Here is a 23,296-nt window from a genome sequence, read left to right as displayed (position 1 = left end):
ATAGCCACTTATGTAATATCCTCTTTATATGACACTATGACTTACATGCGACCGAAAAGGTCAAAATTTGTGCACCATAGTTCCATATAAATCATTTTATCTATTCATTTAAAAATAGAAACAGATTCCTTTTGCCTCGTAACTACAGCAAATAAGTACACGAGTACTTCAATCAGAGCCAAGCAGATGCTAATAAATCAACAAATATTGATACAACGTTGTGGTGATTAAATCCTCTCCGTCACTGATGACATACAATGACCGCGGTGTTATTGCAATAACGGCACATATGTTGCATTTATTTACTATGAGTAGGTAATTAAGCAATAAACTGTTACAAGATTGGACATACAGTTGATATGAAGCCCATCCGGAAGGAAGATAAATAGAATGGCGCCTGTTAGGGCGCCATGAATATTTATCTTTCGGACGGATTGGCTTCATATCAACTTGGTGACCAATCTGGTAACAGTTTATTACTTATATTTCCATTACGATCATTCGAATTCATAACTATACACGTATAGCCTTTAAATTTCCCGCTTGCGCTTGTGTTGACGTCACCAAGTTCAATAGACGGAACAGCAATAGCATCAGCTTCTGAATATAGTTCAACACAAAACGGTTTGAAACAAGCGAACAAATGAAAAATATGCCATGACGTTTTTTAATACAAGTGATTTTGTCAACACGATAATACTATTAGATTTCATAGACTGCACAACTTTAAAACCACTTTTGAAATTATTTGACCGTTATGTATAGGCGTAAAAATACAGTGAATACATTGCCATTGACGCGGCGGAAACGTTGAATATTCATACGCTTGACCAGATTGAGGTTCATAGCCAGATATTGCCCATCGGGTTTAACATAGATTAAACGGGAAACTGAAAGTAAAATGGAAATATTCATCAGTATATACTAGTCTTGGGAGAACTGGTAACAAGAGAGTGGAATTACAAAATATATTTCCTTATACAATTATACAATCGCGCCCTGACAGGGTCTGTAAGAACAAGTAAGTTACCATATCATAATTTAGAAAAAAACAAATGAAAGAACAGGAAAACCTTGTTATAACAAATCCCCTTGGACCATGACAAATGATTCGTTATAGACGAAGTCTCTATAAATTTCCCCAAAAAAGTATAATTACGCAAGAGCAAACACCATGGATTTAGTAAACGAAAATTCGTATCAAACAGATTCGTCTTAGGAAAGTTTTACCGTATAAGATCGAACATTTGGCATCTTTTGATTTTCCTTTTTTCTAAGCATGGCAAGAGTATAGACTATTATGTATCTCGATAAAGGGACATAAGTCTGAGCCTTTTATATAACGATAATTCTACGAGTCTCTTTTCAAATCCGCTCTTTGATTTCAGACATTTGCTGAACAATGTATGGGATTCCTGAAATGGGGAATCATCGCCTGTATTGTATTATCGACATCGGCTAATATTAACCAAAACTGTTTTACTTCAAGTCGGTATGTACACAAAGATTGTTGTAAAAGATATAATATGTACCGCTAATTACAGTTCTTAAATTTAAAAATGACCATATTGATATAAGTAAATAACTTTAATTGACGACATTTCGCAGCGATTAAATTCTTTTTAGTATATTTGTTCACATCGTCGATACTCCAAAAGAATTATTATCTCTTCCGTTACGTGATAGCCACAGGACTACTGAACATCATTAGTAAAATTGAGCGAGAAAAAAACCTGACCATTCACAAAGAGTGACACCAACTTCAAAGTCACAAATTAACCACAATGTATCGATATTCGATAATTTTGATGTACATCAAACGACCAAATAAACTGTTCATCCGTTGTTTAGTTGTTTAATTTTACGAGTAGAAAAATTCGCGAGGAGAAAAATTTTGAGTTCGCGAAAGTTAACTAGACCACGAATTTTGTTAAATTCAATCTTCTCGAATAAAAGTAACGGTACAGAAATAATTGTCAAATGTCATCGGAACAGGCTTTTCTTTTTTCAAATTATAACAATTTGATAAGAAGAAATGCACAGAAAAATTAATCTTTATTAATTTGTCTTTAATTTATAGAATGATTTACGTAGCGGCAAGAGAAGATAATTTCCCAAAATTCCTCTCGATGGTGAACACAGACAGAAGAACATTGCTACCAGCTATGATCACAATTGTAAGTTATGGAGATGGTAACTATCAACTGTATATGGGGATATATAATACGTGTTAATACTCAGGTATTCATTTTAGTTTGTTATATGAATCAAGTATCAAAAATAATGACTTGGATACTCTAATTTTAATTAATATGATGTAAACAAACTTTATGTGTTTTTTAATGTTTTTATGTGGTACGACTTTCTCATGGAGATCATTTTTTCGCCGTTTAAGTCTTGTGTTCAAGTATACTTATGATCATAACAATATCGCGGATATTTATTTCCACGGTATCTAATCGGGAAAATCCCTCGCACGTGAAAATTAGTTGGTTTACATTAAATATCATACCTTAAAACTTATATTAACGTATAAAAACATGTCAAAAGAAGTGAAATATATAGCGATCGCCTGATTAGTCAGCGGAATTCTACACATACAAAGTTTATTAATTATGATGAATCATGTGTATCATCACAGGGTTGCCTTGGAGTGGTCATGCTTTCCCTGGGCAGCCTTCTGTCCACACTGAAGATCTACACTATCCTGATGCAGGTCAGTCGGTTGGTAGCTGTGTATGGTCTGTTCAAGTTGAGGAAAACCCACACACCAGTCAACGTCATCAAGGTACAAATGTGTATGTACTAGCTAGCATAAGTTCCCCGATTCGTATATAGGGTAGAAAAGATATCAGTTAAATAAAAACCCAGAAAAGCGTTACTTTCCATTTAGTTTGAATAATATGTTATCATTAATGAAGACTTTGACTTACGGGCCAGGAAAATGATCCCATCAATGTGGCTTGTTTATGTATTGTTTGTTGTAGCTGCCATCGTTTGTACCCATATTTTACCTGTTTATGCCTTGTTTGTTGTAGATGCCATTGTTTGTACCAATATTTTACCTGTTTATGCATTGTTTGTTGTAGGTGCCATTGTTTGTACCCATATTTTACCTGTTTATGCATTGTTTGATGTAGGTGCCATTGTTTGTACCCATATTTTACCTGTTTATGTATTGTTTGATGTAGGTGCCATTGTTTGTACCCATATTTTACCTGTTTATGTATTGTTTGATGAAGGTGCCATTGTTTGTTCCCATTTTTTACCTGTTTATGCATTGTTTGATGTAGGTGCCATTTTTTGTTCCCATATTTTACCTGTTTATGCATTGTTTGATGTAGGTGCCATTGTTTGTTCCCATTTTTTACCTGTTTATGCATTGTTTGTTGTAGGTGCCATTGTTTGTTCCCATATTTTACTTGATTATGATAAGCGCGATGATCATGGTCACGGTAATATATGACCCGGAAGTGATACCCAAGGCATTGATATGTGCTTCAACGGGAGTAGTTGCGATAGTACTTACAAAGTTTAGCAAAATTCACGGAAGTCGTCTACGGAGTATCTACAAGAAAATGCATGGTAAAATAACTATTTTGAAACACATAGTGTAAGGAATAGCAAATAACCAAGATATATTTTTGTAAGTTTTTTAAGTTTACTCATAAAGATGCAAGTTGCTCCAGGAGAAAGCTTTTGTATATGTTCGATGCAATCATGTTATTATAAGCAATATAATTTCTTATCATTCAGTAGTTCTTACACAATTATTTAAATAACAATTTATATGACAAAATCCAACAATATATTCAATAGTATATTTTTAAATTTTGTTTTACAACAATGGCTATCTAAAAAAGATGTTATATTCAATATTTTTTCAGAATCAATGGTGAAGATTACTCGGGCAGTTCTCTTGAGTGAATTTACCGAAACAACATAAATACATGTACTGTTTTAAACATGGAAATTTACGGGAGAGAAAAATCACGAGAAACATTTTAGTGCGAATTCCCCAACGCATAATAATTGTTACATAAATGAAACTATGCTGCAAAAAAATACATGTACATTTATTGCTAAAATAATCGTATTGCGATTTTTTTTTACCTGGAAATCGCGAAATTAACCGCTCTTGAATATATTTAAGTTTACAGAAATGTATTACAAGCTGAGTTCAATTATATAATCAGGTATAAATCATAAAGTATTTGTGCCTCTAGCTTGGAAAGTACCTTACGCTTTCTATTTACAAATTATTTATACTATTGTATGGATCAAATGTAAAAACGTGTGCGTTCCAGAGGAAACATAAACATTCCGGATTTTGCATTAACATCGGTATGCTTAAGCCTTTAGTCTAAACAAAATGCAATAATTCAACTGCAGCTATGTTGTAAAGTTTAATTTATTATTGTTTATTTTTGTGTAAGAGGTAAATTAAATAATAAAAGATATGGTATAGACATGGTCATCAGCATCCATCTTTTGCCATCTCGATGTGTCGAAGTTTTTTCCCTTGAACTTCAAAATGTCGAGGTTTGACTGTATATTGTGTTACTGTAAAGCACTTTCCTTTTGCGGTTACAATATTCCGCATCTTCTCTTCTTTCGGTATATTTCGCAAATACACAAATTTGCGGCCAAGGACTGAAAAAGTCCTTGATCGACATTAGTTCTTTCAGATACAATCATTCGCATAACATTTGAATTTAAGTACGAGCTCTCGCGTAATTACGCGATATTTTCTCGCGAAGATAAAGTTGTTTGCAGTATGTTATTTAACGTTTACAATAATCTCTCTTTTTGTTTCATTATTTATTATTTGTTATAATAATTTTCTGGAATCAGATGTTCGCCCGATTAAAACATTTTCTTTGGTATATAGGTTTTGTTAGTAACCTGTTTGCATTCACGAGTAATGCATAACTTCTTCAATTGTATTTACACCTTTTGATACACATGTACGTACAGAGCATTTCAGATTCAGATTCAGATTATTTTATTTCCTTGTTTTTAACACATTTCACTACCCTCTTTATCCAGGCAAACACAGTCTGAAGCTACTCAAACAAAGAACGATAACTCTTGCATTCTAATATTTCGTGTTTTTATTAAGGTTTCCTCACCAAAGATAGCTTAAACAATAAACTAAGTTTCATCCTTTGAAGTTTTAAAATTAATTGTAATGTACTGTTTGAACAATGAAGCATCCTTAAGATGTGTGAGAATATGCATTGTGGCACAAGAATATTAACACTGTCTACTGTACCTGTAAGGTTTATTGAAATACAGTCACAGTGCGGCTTCTTTAAAACCGGCCACCTCTCATTCACATGTAAATTTCAAATACATAAAGTTTTTTTTTAAATCTCGACAATAGGTGTGTATAGGTATAACTGTGGGTAATCAGGCGAAGCCAGCATGTGTTACAGTAGCGAGTCCTGAGTATTTAAATCTCCTCACAACTATTTATCAGTTGAGTTAATACATTCTAGCCCATTCTTCCCAGACAACAGGCATATATATCCATTCTGAATTTGATTAAACTGATCCGTGAAACGATAACACTAGGATTTACGCAAAAAGATCTCAATCAAAACCTGCTGGAGTTAGAATACAAACCTTTGTGTTATTGCAGACAATACCGCTTAGACAATATATATGCAAACTAAAAATAATAAGAGGGTACATATGCAGTTATTCTCCATGAATATTCTTGCTATTTCACTGTCAGGTTTAATGAAATTTCATATTGTGTTTCTTCATGTATATTATAGGGAAAATTGTATTATTTTTATCATAAATTTATTTTAGAATATTTCATATTAATTAATTCGATTGATCTCCCCCTGAATGTGCCTCTGTGCTCTGTGTTATCCTAGCGTCGTGGCGACTTCAATGTAGATGAATATATATATATATATATATATATATATATGACAAATGCATGTGCTCCGTTACTTTAACCTGTCATTAAGCCAGTACAGAATTAAGCAAATTAATGAATATATATTTAATCGCCTAATCCGTTCATAAATGGCGTGTATGACGGATCTGTGAGGAAGTATAGAAGGGACCCTCCTGTTTGTCAGGTAAGATGGGATCATCCTCAACTAATCTGATTAAAGGACCACGATCTGCCACGGTCAATGTATTTAACACAGTAAAATCTGTTTGGTCCTGGGTACTTTAAAATCTCTATTATTTAATTATGTTACTTATTGTTAGTCTATATTAGTAAATGACTTTTACCTACAGTTGATATTTGTTCTATTGGTCAGCGCTGTACAAACGTACAACAAAGTGACCGCATAATGGACACCTCTGTTGCTTTATACAGCGTGTTTGCATTAACAAATATATAAATACAGAGGTGGCAGCTAATGGATTTACGTATACAGTATGAGTGATTTTATTCAGGAACAGCAGTGACCTTTTCAAAATGGAGTTTAACATTTCAGAACCATTGATGTTATTGAAATTTTCATATTTTTAAGTGAATTTTATGTGACCGGAGATACAGTGATTTAATATTTTTTCAAAATCAAAAAGTTAAGCAGGACAGTTTGGAAATTTTGTGATAAATCTTATATTTATTGTTACATTATGGCAACAACTAAGGCTGGATATATAGCTACAACCCACACGCCGTACAAGGTAAGTTTTCTTCTGTATGGTAGCCGTTCTCACAAGCGTGAGAATTAAAAATGAGGTGATTATTTATCAGTAAATCATATCGATTTACAGAATATGACGTTATTTCATGACGCCGAGAGGAGGAGTTCATAAAAATGAGATGAGATTGTAATATATTTGATAACGGTAAGACTACAATGGGTGTGGGATCACGTTCAGTTCACACCTCTAGTTCTACTGATAAAGATATCTCTACCTCCAACATACCGTAATGTTAACTTTGTATTAGAGTCAGTCCCCTTACTCTCCTATGATTTATTGAATAACAGTAGATACACAAAACGCGAGAGCATTAATAACAACAATAAGTGTCTGTTCTGCAACCATGAACACGTTGGCGTTTATCTAATATATAAGTGATATTTACACCTGTTCATGTTAAGGAATATGATAACATCATTGAAAATCGCTTCACGTGTTCTTGATTAACGTCAGTTTTCCATAAATATCGTTGCTAAACACAAACAGTATACAATTTTGTAATTTTCAAAAATATGGGTACACCAAAATTACTTTAAAATCAAAATTTTTAACAGTAAAGAGCAAAAAGCCTGCCTTCTTATATTGAATTATGGCCCGTATCAACAAAGTGGAACAGTAAAGAAATATACCTGACGCAATGGAATTTAGCAACGGGCATACCGCTAAACATAGTGACAAGTGAAAGGTATAGAAAGTTATGATGGTGACTGTAAGGCGTTCCTTTAGTCTATTACCTCAGTAAACCTAAGTATAGAGTTCAGGAAACGTTGCTCCCTTTTGTCAAACACAGGTCAAGCGTCTTAGCACGTTGTTGTTATTTCTTGCATTACCAAATTAAACCAGATTATTATTGCCCAAATCTTCGTAACGAAGGTCAAGCGTCTTAGCACGTTGTTGTTATTTCTTGCATTACCAAATTAAACCAGATTATTATTGCCCAAATCTTCGTAACGAAATGATCACGTCCTGAAGTTTTCAAAAGGTTCAATGGTTCACCTTAACTAAGATGTTTATGTTTAACTTTTAAAATTACCATTCTAGGTGGAAAAAATATAATATAATTTCAGTTTTTTATCTAAGGTAATAGTAATCATTAATGTATCAGCTATGTATGTGTTTGTTGTTGGTAAACAGTCATCTGACTCCTCACAAGTAGATTAGACAGAAATAGTCAATTAACTTAATATGAGGGGAATTAAATACATTCCATTTATAGATTATACATATCACTAAATGATGACCTTCCTATGGTTAATCTTAACCTATCCAATCCATTAAATTCATCGATGTTTATTACACAACTATATAGACTGCCATGAAAAGTGGACAAGCCGCTATCTTTCCATCCTCCCACGTTAGCCTCTCAATCGGTCATTATGTACCTTCCGTGACCAAATAATTACACTGTAATGATGATCTGGTTATATAAGTCTTTAAAGGTTACATGAAACTATTCTAACCGTAAAAGCCTATTAAAGGCCATTCACAAATACGGACACGGTCCAATGACGTTAATCGGTTAAATACATAAAAATAAGATACCTAATTTACCATATATCACACTCATTATCAAACGATTACCTTAATGGAGATTTTCACCTGATGCTCAGGTAGTTTACATATTACTATAAAAATGATAATATAAAATAATTTATCTTATTAAAGTCTCACATATGTTTTCAAACGTATAATAATATATATTCGAATTAAAATGTCCCGCCTAAAATACTTACGAGACACTGTTGAAATATAAACATTATGTATAATACACGACATAACTATCACAAAATGTACCTAAAAATAAATTGAACGTATTTTCTTTAAAAAACTGAATATAGAACTAGCTTAAATCAACTGAATTTCACTGTTTGACATCATGAAATAAAAATTTTCATCAGAACTTTACTTTAAAAAGTCATTATTGATACTATTAGCTCTGTTCAAAAGTGTTTAGCGCTCTTCATTATAAAAGGCACAGTCATATAAAAAAGTGACTCAGTCTCAATTTCGTTAAAATTACAATATTTACACAGTCTTTCTTGTAAAGGGTCATGGGCATAGGTTAGTGAAGCGGCCTATTTCTATATGCAGTGATAAACTACCACATCTTAATTAGTTTAGCTAAGATACTAAGGTGTGGTCATGGTAACGAACAAGTTACATACGGTTCCGGCTGTAGATCTTTTTTTGAACTTACTATAAGTTCTCAGCTTGTTACCTTTCACGTCATTCCATAACTTCTGTAACCATTTTTTGTTCCTCGCGTATGAATATTTTGCGTTTGATTTCGCCGATTATTATGTCTTTGATTTCATATTCTCGGGCTATCTGATAAGTTCTTTTGTACCACGACTTTCCTCTCCTAGACGACCATTTGGTGACCTTATGTAATAGCCTGTCACGTGACAATGATTGAAGCCGACAGTAAACACGGAACACTTCAATGTATTGTTTTCCTACGCAGGAGATCCAACCCATGTCACCAGCCTTTGCTATATTAGAGGTATTTCTCGTTACTCCCAGGAATATACGTGCTGCACGGTTTTGAATGTTAATTGCTCAATGCTCAATATGCCCCTATTTCTAATGTATACATTTTCATTTATATATATATATAGAAAATATCTATCAGATAGTGTATCATTCACCAATATTTTGTTTAAAGTGCATAGTCGGGCAATGAAAACTAGTATAAATGCGTTCATTGGCTTTCCAAAAGTCCTTACATATCAAAATGACGATCAAATTGTGCCTACTTTGTCCAGTTTAGACCATTGAAATTATGGAAAGCCCCATATAAATTTACCACTGTTCAAAAAATAGATTCTGAAAGCGAGGCTGTGTGGGAATGTCAACACGGATATAGGCAGCCGGGAGGACGTTTTAGGATTACTTTACTATAAATGAATTTCCTCGCGTGCAGAGCGATTATGACAGGTTATCTTATTTTTCTATTTCATAAGAAATTATACTGGATATATTAATACCATTTTAACCGACTTAAGCCTTCCTTTGCCCGACTATTCACCAATATTTTGTTTAATGTATTATTATACATGTCATGTAACGTTATCATCATTTGATGAATGCTTAATATTCGACATGTCATAAAAGATGTCGAAAAGTAATTATTCAATTAATACATGAACATTTATGGCAGATTTGTAAATTTACAAGAGACAATAGCATTAAAACAATTGTCATACATCTATGTTACACCTAACGCCATTCGTCGATAGCATCAGTCACGACATTAAGTTAAATAAAACCGGTGGTTTGTGGATTCCAACTGTAAACATATATCTTTATTTTCCACATTCAATACCAGAATAGTCGTCTCATATGTTTGATACGCCGATTTAGATCAGACCGCGTGCTTAATTGGGCGTAAATGACATTTTCTGCCTACTCAAGAATAGTCTTAAATGAATGTTTAGTGAGATCTATGCTTTTTACAAGTCTAAAAATCCACCGTCAATAAAGAAATTTACTATTCCTGATAACAAAGGCCTTCAAGTGTCAACAATCTATTATAGAAACATCGGTGCATTGTGTGCGCTAGCTTTATCTTACCTTTAAAAGTCGGTTAAATATTGATAATCAAAATTACCATTTATCTTCTTCAGGGCGATTAAATTGGGTATACGTTATTTATATATACAGAGTAGTTAAGTTGAAATATAATGTTAGTAAAATCTTAACAACATTGATCTAATCATAAGGTGAAAGTAGAAGTGATTTACGTTGATGAAAATCTAATGAACCCAACAAACGTATCCGATTGTATACACCCGAGTGTCTTCAGAAATGTACTAGTACATGGTTTCCACAAATATCTCGGTAGGTTTCTATTCTTTGTTGTATCTTAAATAACTTAATCTTACATAAAACATGTATAATAATATTTATAATGTTCAATTAAACCTATGTACAGACAAATATACAAAAACACCCTTTTTGTCCCAAAAATTGTTAGGAAGAAATAATACAGGTATTTAGGTTTTATGACGATAGATGAAAAGTGTTTCCACTGTAAATGTGTACTGCGGGACTCATTGCTCATAAAATTGGCACCTATTTTAAATGGTTTTTACTTGTGACTAATTAAGATCTCCTTGATATAGATGATTTTGAATAAAATGTGTCCATCATTTATAATGTCAATAAATAAATAGCATTGTGTTTAGCCAAAACCGTCATATTTAAACAAATATTACTACGTCAATCCAGCTACGTATTCATATGTCGTGTCAGATAGTCGAGACAAAAGTAAACTATGGACAATAGCAGAATTACACGCACTTGCTAACTATAGATAAATCAATTACAGTGCAGGTTTCACATTTTAGAATCACATAATAGCTACACAATGTACGCATGTAATGAGAGGTTTGTCCTAATTTAGTCGCAGTTTATTCAATAAATAAGAATAATTGAATTTTAACACTGTTGCTTGTGCTAATTACTATCCGTCGAATTGATATAATTGACAAATTTGTTCCTAAAAAACTAACAATTTCCATAAATAAAACGAGATCCATCGACAATGCTGTACCCAATTTGTTCTATTTTGGTTCTTAATAATGACGACCGAATGTATGGTGTTTCATATCACATGTTCCACTCACTGAATGAATAATTAAAGAAATTATCTAAACACAAAACCGAAAAATACATTTCACTTTTACTTTAGATATTTACTTATTTTCTGTTACTCGATCACGTCAATCGTAATTATTTTTTACATCATTTAGAAGATGATAGAGTATTATTGACTAGTTGTTACATCATTTAGAAGATGATAGGGTATTATTGATTCATTTTTACAGCATTTAGGAAATGATAGGGTATTATTGATTCATTTTTACAGCATTTAGGAAATGATAGATTATTATTGATTCATTTTTACATTATTTAGGAAATGATAGAGTATTATTGATTCATTTTTACATCACGTAGAAGATGATAGAGTATTATTGATTCATTTTTACATTTTTAGAAGATGATAGAGTATTATTATTGACATATTGTTACATCATTCAGGAATGATAGAGTATTATTGATTCATTTTTACATCATTTAGGAGATGATAGAGTATTATTGATTCATTTTTACATCATTTAGGAGATGATAGAGTATTATTGATTCATTTTTACATCATTTAGGAGATGATAGAGTATTATTGAATCATTTTTACATCATTTAGGAAATGATAGATTATTATTGATTCATTTTTACATTATTTAGGAAATGATAGAGTATTATTGATTCATTTTTACATCATTTAGAAGATGATAGAGTATTATTGATTCATTTTTACATCATTTAGGAAATGATAGAGTTATTATTGATTCATTTTTACATCATTTAGGAGATGATAGAGTATTATTTATTCATTTTTACATCATTTAGGAGATGATAGAGTATTATTGATTCATTTTTACATCATTTAGGAGATGATAGAGTATTATTGATTCATTTTTACATCATTTAGGAGATGATAGAGTATTATTGATTCATTTTTACATCATTCTATTTAGGAGATGATAGAGTATTATTGATTCATTTTTACATCATTTAGGAGATGATAGAGTATTATTGATTCATTTTTACATCATTTAGGAGATGATAGAGTATTATTGATTCATTTTTACATCATTTAGGAGATGATAGAGTATTATTGATTCATTTTTACATCATTTAGAAGATGATAAGGTATTATTGATTCATTTTTACATCATTTAGGAGATGATAGAGTATTATTGATTCATTTTTACATCATTTAGGAGATGATAGAGTATTATTGATTCATTTTTACATCATTTAGGAGATGATAAGGTATTATTGATTCATTTTTACATCATTTAGAGATGATATTTGAAGGATAGAGTATTATTGATTCATTTTTACATCATTTAGAAGATGATAAGGTATTATTGATTCATTTTTACATAATTTAGGAGATGATAGAGTATTATTGATTCATTTTTACATCATTTAGAAGATGATAAGGTATTATTGATTCATTTTTACATCATTTAGGAGATGATAGAGTATTATTGATTCATTTTTACATCATTTAGGAGATGATAGAGTATTATTGATTCATTTTTACATCATTTAGAGATGATAAGGTATTATTGATTCATTTTTACATTATTTAGGAGATGATAGAGTATTATTGATTCATTTTTACATCATTTAGGAGATGATAGAGTATTATTGATTCATTTTTACATCATTTAGGAGATGATAGAGTATTATTGATTCATTTTTACATCATTTAGAAGATGATAAGTGTATTATTGATTCATTTTTACATCATTTAGGAGATGATAGAGTATTATTGATTCATTTTTACATCATTTAGGAGATGATAGAGTATTCATTGATTCATTTTTTCATCATTTTAGGAGATGATAGAGTATTATTGATTCATTTTTACATCATTTAGGAGATGATAGAGTATTATTGATTCATTTTTACATTATTTAGAATATTGATCATTTTTATATCAATTAAAAGATGATAAGGTACTTAGTATTAAAATCTACATTTAATGAAGCATTGGACATTTCCTTGATTTTCTAATCATAATCATAAATACTTTACCATCCTCGTAGATCAAGCTTTCTTCTTTCCAGTATTCGCATCCTTTGATCATTTAATAAAAAAAACATAATCAAGGATCAATTCTTATACAGTTATAATAGTTTACAATTTAACAATGCCATGAATTAAACACCAACATAGAGAATATTTCTTACACCATTGCTGGCCTGGCCTGGCCTTGCCCTTGGTGTATGTGACTAGACCCATACTTATCTATGTAGTAATGTTGTTGATAGCAGCAAAATCACATAAATCAATCTCTTTCAAAAAGGTAACTTCTCAAGAGAATCAGATAAACTAGTCGAAGTTCAATATCTAAACCTTGAAATATATCTTTAGCATCGATGCACGTGTTTAAGTTCCGTAAGGACGCCCATTTCTCACCGTTGCTCTAGACCCCACGTAAAACAATGTATAGTTTATTGGCTATATACAAAGTACAGGATATGTACGGATATGTACTATTTTTATAACGGCGCAAAATGTTGTGTAGGGTTGACTATCGATTCAGAGGTATGGGAATTAATGTCATATTTTCTCTTTACTTTTATACTCAAAATTACAAAAAAAATTACAAAAAATGTAGATTATTAATGAAAGTGAATGAATACATACAAGTTAATCGTGTTTGCTAACACTTTATGGTGTTCTAAATAACGATTAAAGAATTTCATTTCAAGTTTAAGGAATGAATTCATACTGTGAAAAAAACCTACTTTCAAATAATCTTAAAGAGGTTTACAGTCAACATTTAAATTCTGGATGCAAATGTGTTGACAATACTTATGTGCTTCTCAGTTCTAAACATGTAGCAATTTTAATTAAGTATTAATGATTAAGGCGTTGGGCGTGGGCACTTCTTTATCAGGGGCATGATTCGTTACACAAAATTTATTATCGCCTCCCATATATCTACTTTAATTGATAAGAATAAACATTTGAACAACTTTGTATACTTAAATTGGAAGAGGTTGAATACAATTCAACGAGCGATTCATATACCAGAAATTAAAATCTGGACACTTGTGAAATATATGTTGATATTGCAAAGAGTGTGAGGTTAAAATATCTAAGAAGTAATTATAAGCAACGTTTTCTCTTGGGATCTGCTAATTGTGCCAGTTCCTAAAAAAATTATCACTTTCTCAAGAAAATCAAACCAGCAAGAAATAAAAAATAATTAAATTAAATTAATTAGATTAAATGAGAATGAAAATTGAATGCAATTTTGCAGGATACCATTTTTTAAAAGCAAAGTCAACTTCATACAAATCAATAGATCCCTGTTGGTATGTAACCAAAATATATCATTTTTAAAATAGTTGATACATTAGTTACAATTATATCTTGTTCTTGTATGTCCAATGATAATATTCCCTCACTCTGTCTTTATTTACCCGGGGTAAACGATTTCAAATCATTGTGTCTACTCATGAGGTCTTGCTTTGTGAAGGCACAGCACGCAGCTTTATGCAAGCAACAGCCAAGTCCGCATGACGCTTGCAGGGGTTAGTTATTTACATATTGATCAGGATTGATATATTTCATTTCAGATTTAAGCAAACAGAAGATTCAAAGCTCTTTTGAACTTGACTATATTAAAACCGTTATTAAGTGTAGCTATACACACCCTCATCCCCTTATCTACTCGGACCAGAGAACAATTTCCATTGATAACTCGGTACTTATAGAAAGAACTTTTTAATAATGTGTCAAACTTGACTTATACTTCAATGCAAATAAAGACCTCAACACTGACTTTGATATTAAGTGTAATAATTTGAAGTACGCGATGGTTCGATACTAACTATACTATGTAAACAATTGTTTGTGTGTATAAACAGTGGGATACAATAGGCTATGGAGTCTTACCGAGATTTTCAAAAGCATACAAAAAATTCTTCTTACAAATATATTGATCTTTACATAAACTTCGCAAGTATAATTCTCATTTTTATATTACCAATGACTAATGCGCTATATCGAATCATCTGTACACATACATATCAGCGGCTTTGAAGACAAACACGTCAGAATTTTAAAACCGATTACTATGGTATGATAATAATTTCTGTGGATTTTGAAATTAATCATATATTCAGAAATCTTTATATGGATCCCAGTGGGAGATTAATTTCTTTACACCTGAATGTTTCTTTTATTCCAATGTAAATTAAATAGGTTTTGCTGATCTTTCTATTCCGTTTGAACGGTACATCGATAAAGATGAGCGTTGATAAACACGTCAGTTATCAATAATATGACGTGCGCCTGCAAAGGGACGAGGCAGCGATTTCGATTTTATTTATTGTTTTAATCCCGTTATTATTCATTGGAATGACCACTTCAGGTTATCCTCTGACATGTAGACAAGAGCGGAAATTGAGAGGATTATAGATGGAGGTCCAGGATCCAATGTAATCAATATATTCGATAATTTACTGATCATTTCTGTATTTCAGAGTCGGCTGTGGGGTCGAATGTCCGTCGAAGGACCAGAAACTAAACAGGCTGGCACGCCAAGAGGCCTAGACCTGCGCAGGCAAAGTAAGAACCGGAAGCGGGCCTCTGTAGACGATGATACGGAGACGGTACTGGATCTGAAAGGTAACGTGATACTACTTCTTAGTAGTCTTAGATGTATATTACTTTCAACGTGAAACCTTTTCCCAGAAATCTGTATCCTGTTAAATTTATTTGACTTGATTCTTTTGAAAATGAGAACTTACTGTGACTGCAAAACTAAAAACAATTACTTTTTGGACAAGTGCTTATTTTATTTTACTGACATAGGACACCAAAGACGCCATACAACAGACCCACCCGGTTACATAATACTTCTAACGGACCAACCAGTCGTCACATTCCGTTTATGTTAAGCAGGTGTAGAAAGTTCTGAAACGGACATGTTTATAGTGGCGGTGTCAAAGGAGTCGTTACAGAAATATGGTACATGTATGTTAGGGAGAAACAATATAAGAATCCAAATCTAATCTCCATTTACGAGCATATAATGGGGTAGCAGGAACGAGCATATAATGGGGTAGCAGGAACGATTCTGACAATAGCGAAGATGAAAATTCCTTCCCCATTTTTGAATGTTTTTAAGAAACTCTGAGTACTAGTATAACGTCAATGACAATATCTTTGCATGGAGAATTAATATACACTGTTGATTGATTATTCTGCTACATATATAATATGCATTATTATCTATGTTTCAATTAACAGTGCCCACAGTGCCTTATGATGAAACAGGCAAACGGACGTACGAGAGGGCGTGTAAGAAATATGGCGTCATCCCCTCCTCTCTGTTTCTCCGGAAACTTACTGAGAAGGACGTTGATCTGACCAACTATGGTTTGGGACCAAAAGGAGTCATGGCTGTTTCTGTAGCACTCGTGGTTTGTTTCCTATGTTTTCGTATTTAAATTCAATTTCTTTGTTGCAATAACACCGTATAGAATTATCAAATAGGGGTTGTCAATCTTGAATATCTCTTTAGTTTGGGAAGAGTGATTCATTCAACGACTTTCTACAATAGTTTGCTTAGATTGACTGCATTTTGTATAACTATGGTCATTTAAGAACGGTTCTTGGAGGTCATAAATATTTGCTTGTACATGTTCATTAAGAGAAACAGTCGCCTTCTTAAGATTGTTATTTCCTTGAAGAACATGGCCGAAAACATCTATTAGGATATCATACCCGGTCACTTTTTCTATTATTATGGACCTACGTGTGTCATTTTCCTTTCCCTTAAGTTCCTAAATTTCAAAATCAACAAACACAATGGTACAATATCTTGTAGAAAGCCTGACAAAGAGAATATAGCATATGCAATCACTACATTATTTTTTTTAATCACGTCTTTATTTCTGTGATTTTAGGTAAATTCTTCAGTGACATCACTAATTCTGAAGGGCAACTGTATAGACAATGCTGGAGTGTTATGTATACAGCAAATGATGACGGAGAATATGTCCATCACAGATTTGGTAGGTACAGACATGCAAACTATACAATATAAGAAATCCAGAAGAAGCTTGTTATTTCAATTTTCGAAATATGAAAACACCATATAGTAAGCGATACAATTGATTACTGAAACTGGTTGATCTGTTTGTACGATGAGCATTTTCTGACAGTGTATTCTCAGATTTCTTCGAACAAGTTTAGAGTATATTATTGTTTGAATCTGGTCTGTATTTGATTAGAACTACGGATCACTATAGTACAAGCATTTTGGTAAAATCCCTGCATTATTCTTTTATCCAGGATTTGTCTGAAAACAGCCTAGGAACGTATGGTGCCAAGGTGATGGGATTAATGTTGCGAGAGAATAAAGTCATTCGATATCTTAACCTATCAAGTAAGTATCGCGGAAATCACTTACCCGACCAGTACTATAAAAAGGCAGTGTTATAACACGTATTCCTGTAAAGTAGTGCAAATGCGAAAAATCGCAAATTATGATTTATTAGCGCGGATGTAAAGCAGCGCAATTCGATGGTTGAATACCAGAAATACAGAAATATCAAATATTTACCGTTGTGCATGAATTAATGGTTCAAAGACAACGCAAAAAGCGCTATAATGTTCGCACTAACTTTAAATTAGCGCTAATGTAAGAACGTTTACAGTATTTTTGATTTTCAGTCAAAAACTCACACTCATTATGTATCTAATACGTAGGCATATTAAACAGAAATAGACATTTCTAACATGGATATATACATATAGAACTGTCACATTTTGTTTCGTGTTTATGTAGGTAATCAGTTAACCAAGGATAGATATAGAACTGCTGCATTTTGTTTCGTGTTTATGTAGGTAATCAGTTAACCAAGGATAGATATAGAACTGCTGCATTTTGTTTCGTGTTTATGTAGGTAATCAGTTAACCAAGGATAGATATAAAACTGCTACATTTTGTTTCATGTTTATGTAGGTAATCAGCTAACCAAGGATAGATATAAAACTGCTACATTTTGTTTCGTGTTTATGTAGGTAATCAGTTAACCAAGGATAGATATAAAACTGCTACATTTTGTTTCGTGTTTATGTAGGTAATCAGTTAACCAAGGATAGATATAAAACTGCTACATTTTGTTTCGTGTTTATGTAGGTAATCAGTTCACAGACCAGGACGCAATATATCTCACAAAAGCCATCCAGGTAAGTGCTGTGTTGTAATCTTCAAATATGACAGATCGTTCTTTATATAACAAGGCAGTTGATGTTCGTATATTTATCTGCTGCATACAAATTCGCTTCTTTTTAGATCGAATATATGAAGCATTGTATAATAAAATTATCAGCTTCTGAGTCGAGTATTTTATCCCTGGACGTCTGGCGTCCCTCAACCACTAAAATCTTTCTCAGTTATGTATGAAGTTAAGTATTGACAGATTATTGACAGATACCGGAAACCCAAACATTTCTTGTTGTTTATGCTTACATTTCTTTTTAGGATCATTCTAGTCTAGAACATGTTGACCTCAGTCACAACGAGTTCGGGGATCTATCAGGACCAGAGTTCGAAAAGATGATTTGTGAGTATCCTATTAGGTCTTGTATCAGTAAAATTGAGTACCCATTTGCAAAACATATTTCAGTACTTTTTAATACTTTTCGTGCTTTTGAGATTTCATGGTAAAATTATCTTGATTTCTTCTGGAAGTATGTAATGTAAATGTTTTCACAGTCATATTTAGGCATTGAATCGATTAGATATATGTATTTAGTAGTCGGACGTGCTTTTCAGCTACATGTATCTTGAAATATATGCAAGATTTTGTCTATGTGATATTTTAAAAAAAGTATTCAGATTTACATATATTTTGACATTTTAGCATTTCCACGTAAGAGTAGTAAGTAAATCACATAAATATAAAAACAATAAATAGTAAATAAAACATCTGACTTCCTTAATATATAAAACAACACTAGTTCATCGAAAGAATACTCAAAACACTAAACATATTACCACAAGTTAACATAACAACAATTAATTAAGGAACTACAGACTAAATAACATTTAAATAGCATGATATAAGGTCTAACATAACACGTACAGTCAGCAAGTATCGTCAATTCTCAATAACATATGATTTCTTGGATAACAAGATACTCCTATGCAAAATGGAGGAAGACAGACACCCCTTTTCCTCTCATACTAACCATACCATAGGTATCACAATAAAGAATAATACAGATCGATTACCAACTAATGCTACACTAAAACTTGTGTAGATCTATATATCTTCAGCTGCGATCGAAAATTGTGCATGTTTATTTATTTGATACATATGCTAAGAGATAGATATAACAAACCGCGACATTACATTATTAATATCAGTCATGATGGTAAGTATCTTTGATCAATCTCGGCTTATGTTTAAACAGACACAAGCATAATGGTTATGGAAATGACTATTCGCGTAGTGTGGATGGTATTACCCTGGTCTAGCGTTGTCCTAAATTGTTCTTTTTTTGGTGATGTTTCGACGAACAAAAATGTTTCCATGTAACTTTATTGTTATAGGGATGATAAATAAAAAATGTGGCAATTAGGAAAATCATTACAAAATTATGGAAGCACAATCAATTAGCATTATTTACATACTGGTAAAATAGTCCAACTTGAATATCAATGATGCTGACTGTTTTCCCCAGCCGACGCCAACCGTGCTTTACTGGCATTAGACCTTAGCTGGAACCAATTCAGACTGATCGGGGCAAAACACCTGGCTGTAGGGATGAAGGTTGGTACCCTTCTTCATTACTAATATTATCAACAATATTTACAAGTGCATATATTTAACTTTCGGAGGTAAGTAATTTCTAAATTCTGATCTATATCCTAAGGTTCTATCATCATGTTTCCTATAGATGATTTTTAGAGAATATATTGTGTATCATTATAACAATGTTCTATATAATGATGAATAAAACATTTTATACAAGCACTGCTTATTGCTATATCGGTGGATGTAATACACAAACTATTTGGATAGCGATTGGCTGATACATGTAAATCAATTAATACTTTACAGTTAAAAGTTAAGCGTAATTAATGTTTTATGATATACAACTCGCGGTGTCGTTATCAAAAAACTTTATATCTTTCAATTAATTAGGATATTGATTTAGGATGAACATTGATTGAATTTTTGTTCAAAGAGCAACTGGTGTCATTACAAATCGATACGCATTCTGTTTTTTGCTATATAACTTCGTGTAATCTAGATTTGGCTTAGAATTATTGGTTTGTTTATACGTCAACCATTTATATTGTCTTACTTCGATAATATCCATATTATATGACATGAAAACTATGTAATCTTTCGCCTCTTTGTGCTGGTTTCAGGAAAACGCCTACTTGAAGTATTTGAACGTCTCGTGGAATGGTCTAGATGACGGAGGCGGAAAGGACTTCGGGGACGCTATTAGCAATAACAATGTCATAGAAGTCCTTGACATTTCAAGTTGTAGAATAGGTCCCGAAGGATTCGCTGGCGTTTTGAAGGGTCTAAAAAACAACGACACACTTCAAGAGCTACGGGTAAGGCCAATATCAATGTATCCTTTGAAATAAATAAAACAGTTTTGACTCATATCAATATATATCGTCGATTTAGTAATTTACAGTTTTGATAACTGACGACCATTATTCACTGTCCAGAAAATATCCTTCTAGTATACAATGTCGATATTTAATTCAACAAAACATAATTGGTAACTATGGGTGTGATTTCAGATCGGGAAAAACAATATACCCGAGGAAGCTGCAGACGCCGCCATTGAAATGTTTGATCAAATGGAATCAACCAAGCTCACGGTGCTGGATATGACGGTAGGGTTAATGGAAATGTAGATGACCTTTGTTTCAAATGATGTGTGTTAATGATGCTATGCCTTTCTTAAACTGATAAATCGAAATTAAAAGGGGCTATACCGTCTTTGCATACAACAGCTCCCTTGCGAAGGTATTCATTGTGACGTCATTTTTTCCTTAAAATTCATGTCTTTTTTCTGACAAGTATGACGTTTTACTCACAATCAATGCCTATCCGCAATGGGACATAACTCTGTAATACGCAAATACATAAGATATTCTCAATACCATATGCAACCGCATAATGAAGCCATTTATCTTATTTATGCAGGACGTGATCTTAGGACCAAGATTCCAGGAGAAGGTCGATGGACTGAAAGAGAAGCACCCGGACCTGGAGATAAAGTTTGGCTACAGTGATATGTACGGTAAACGTAAGATGGCCGGTTCTATAGACGTCGGGGAAGACGCATTACTTACCATTAAAGAATACATGGACAGACATAACCTTACCATCTCGGAGCTCTTCGCTAGATTTGATGACGACGGAAGTAATAGTGTGGACTATGACGAATTTCGTGAAGGAATTAAGGCAAGTATGAAGCATTTAAAAAAAATTGAATTAGATGGTACAGTACATAACTTTCCATATCATAACTATATTAAAGATATATAAGCATGGTATAATGATCGTTGACGATTTAACTAAAGACGCTCATTTTTACGAACCCTCTGGTCGTGTTCTAAGGGTTTTTTTTTAAATCATACAGATATTGTGAAATTATTCATGGTTGAATTGGTTTCATTTTATATAATACTCATAATATTTTTCCAACATAATAACGAAATTGCAATCACCGATATTTTCTGTAATACCTAAACTTTAGCAGCATCCAGTAAAATAACTTTTTTTTCCTTGTGATTTTCCAGGAGGCGAAGATCGACCTTACAGATTACCAAGTGGACAAGCTCATTCAATTTATAGATATAGACGGAGATGGTGATCTTGATTTTAGGTAAATAAGTGACTTATTTTAAAACGAAGCGATCTAATGCATCAAATTTATTTCCTTGTGGCTATTCGAATATTGATTGGTGGTACTCTGATACAGTATTTTCATTTATGTCATACAACTAAAGACAAACATCGTGTATTTGTATTAACTAAATGATTTAATCTTTCAGTGAGGTGGTCTTAAAGATGAAAGAAGTGACCAAGAAACGTCAGGCCGAGGAAGAACAAAGGAAAGAAGAGGCTAAAAACAAACGGAAGTACTAGAAACTTGATCATTTATATCGTGGACTCGTGGATACATCAGTGCAAGATATGGTACCATTGTAATCACCCAGCAAAATGCTTCATCATTGCATAAATGTTATCTCACGAAATGTCAACACGCCTTCGAACAAAAGATCTGCAACCATAAAGGCAACGCATAATATACATCTGCCAAGGTTAAGTGCTAAACGGAAAAGACTGGAGGAAATCGTCTTTTATTCCAGAGAATTGGTGTGTTTCATTAAACAAGGTGTGAATATATTCATTGAAAACAGAAAAACAACAGCATGAAACTTTGGCACATGGACACCATTGACAGGTGAAGTCAACTTTGTTGGAACGACGAATACGCTAACAATAACATTTCGGAGCCAGATTGGTAGATATATCAATTTTCTCTTCACCTACACGTGTAATGCTGACTGGTCATAGGTCGTCTGAAGCTGTATTGCATGGCTACCCATACAATAAAGACTCGTCGGTATTTGCGTTGAAAATATCACGCAATTTTCATGTATGGATATCCCTATCCTATATATCCACGTATGAAAGAGTCTTGTAATATGAAATTGGTTCGAAATATCTTGTTCTGAAAAGAGCAAAACTACACTGACGAGCAGATAATCGACAGATCGTTGCATTTATCTTAGCTGGGAAATAGATTATTTCTGATCAGTAATTAAAATATGTACATGATATTCGACCACGTTGCTTGGATCAAAGATATTATTTTTATATATATTAAACACATGTGAGTATGCTTAATTGTTGTCAGGGTGGAGAGAGAGAGAGAGAGAGATTTTGCAAGAAATTACCTTAAATATTTTTGTGATATTCTGTATTAATTTATATGCCAAAATAAAATGAACATTTATTCGTCA

General features: G+C 32.6%; 2 protein-coding genes and 1 long non-coding RNA gene across 6 annotated transcripts in view; 2 read left to right on the top strand and 1 right to left on the bottom strand.

The window, feature by feature from the left end:
* The window catches only part of LOC138325705 (large neutral amino acids transporter small subunit 1-like), a 15,847-nt gene extending 11,378 nt beyond the window's left edge, over positions 1 to 4,469 (top strand). Inside the window, exons 9-13 of the mRNA XM_069271540.1 lie at positions 1,389 to 1,492; positions 2,081 to 2,177; positions 2,642 to 2,788; positions 3,396 to 3,585; positions 3,888 to 4,469. Coding sequence (XP_069127641.1) covers positions 1,389 to 1,492; positions 2,081 to 2,177; positions 2,642 to 2,788; positions 3,396 to 3,585; positions 3,888 to 3,946 — 597 coding nt within the window. The 3' untranslated portion in view covers positions 3,947 to 4,469. The remainder of the gene's footprint in view (positions 1 to 1,388; positions 1,493 to 2,080; positions 2,178 to 2,641; positions 2,789 to 3,395; positions 3,586 to 3,887) is intronic.
* Positions 271 to 15,855, bottom strand: LOC138325707 (uncharacterized). Its single transcript, XR_011208819.1, has 3 exons — positions 15,739 to 15,855; positions 3,530 to 3,568; positions 271 to 890 (listed from the first exon to the last, which is right to left on the bottom strand). It is a non-coding gene; the product is annotated as an uncharacterized lncRNA (long non-coding RNA).
* LOC138325704 (leucine-rich repeat-containing protein 74A-like) lies at positions 5,950 to 23,296 on the top strand. Of its 4 annotated transcripts, none has more exons than XM_069271538.1 (14): positions 5,950 to 6,098; positions 15,759 to 15,903; positions 16,528 to 16,700; positions 17,187 to 17,294; positions 17,575 to 17,668; positions 18,425 to 18,474; positions 18,770 to 18,851; positions 19,152 to 19,169; positions 19,975 to 20,063; positions 20,669 to 20,863; positions 21,059 to 21,154; positions 21,468 to 21,728; positions 22,067 to 22,152; positions 22,322 to 23,296. In XM_069271538.1, the coding sequence occupies exons 2-14, from the start codon at positions 15,777 to 15,779 to the stop codon at positions 22,413 to 22,415; spliced, it is 1,473 nt and encodes a 490-aa protein (XP_069127639.1). In that variant the 5' UTR covers positions 5,950 to 6,098; positions 15,759 to 15,776; the 3' UTR covers positions 22,416 to 23,296. The 4 variants fall into 4 exon arrangements, with proteins under 4 accessions (XP_069127639.1, XP_069127640.1, XP_069127636.1 ...); XM_069271535.1 differs by lacking the exon at positions 5,950 to 6,098 and adding an exon at positions 6,294 to 6,663; XM_069271539.1 differs by lacking the exon at positions 19,152 to 19,169.

Source organism: Argopecten irradians, chromosome 6 (assembly GCF_041381155.1).
Source record: "Argopecten irradians isolate NY chromosome 6, Ai_NY, whole genome shotgun sequence".
NCBI classification, from domain to species: Eukaryota; Metazoa; Mollusca; class Bivalvia; order Pectinida; family Pectinidae; genus Argopecten; species Argopecten irradians.
This window is presented reverse-complemented; position numbering and strand designations above follow the sequence as displayed.

Bases quoted from the DNA above. Each gene is read 5' to 3' on its own strand.
- LOC138325704 (XM_069271535.1), top strand. From the start codon at position 6,613: ATGGCAACAACTAAGGCTGGATATATAGCTACAACCCACACGCCGTAC. The intron at 18,475-18,769 runs GTAAGTGCTGTG...ATTTCTTTTTAG, and splicing joins ATCTCACAAAAGCCATCCAG to GATCATTCTAGTCTAGAACA. The intron at 22,153-22,321 runs GTAAATAAGTGA...TTAATCTTTCAG, and splicing joins GATGGTGATCTTGATTTTAG to TGAGGTGGTCTTAAAGATGA.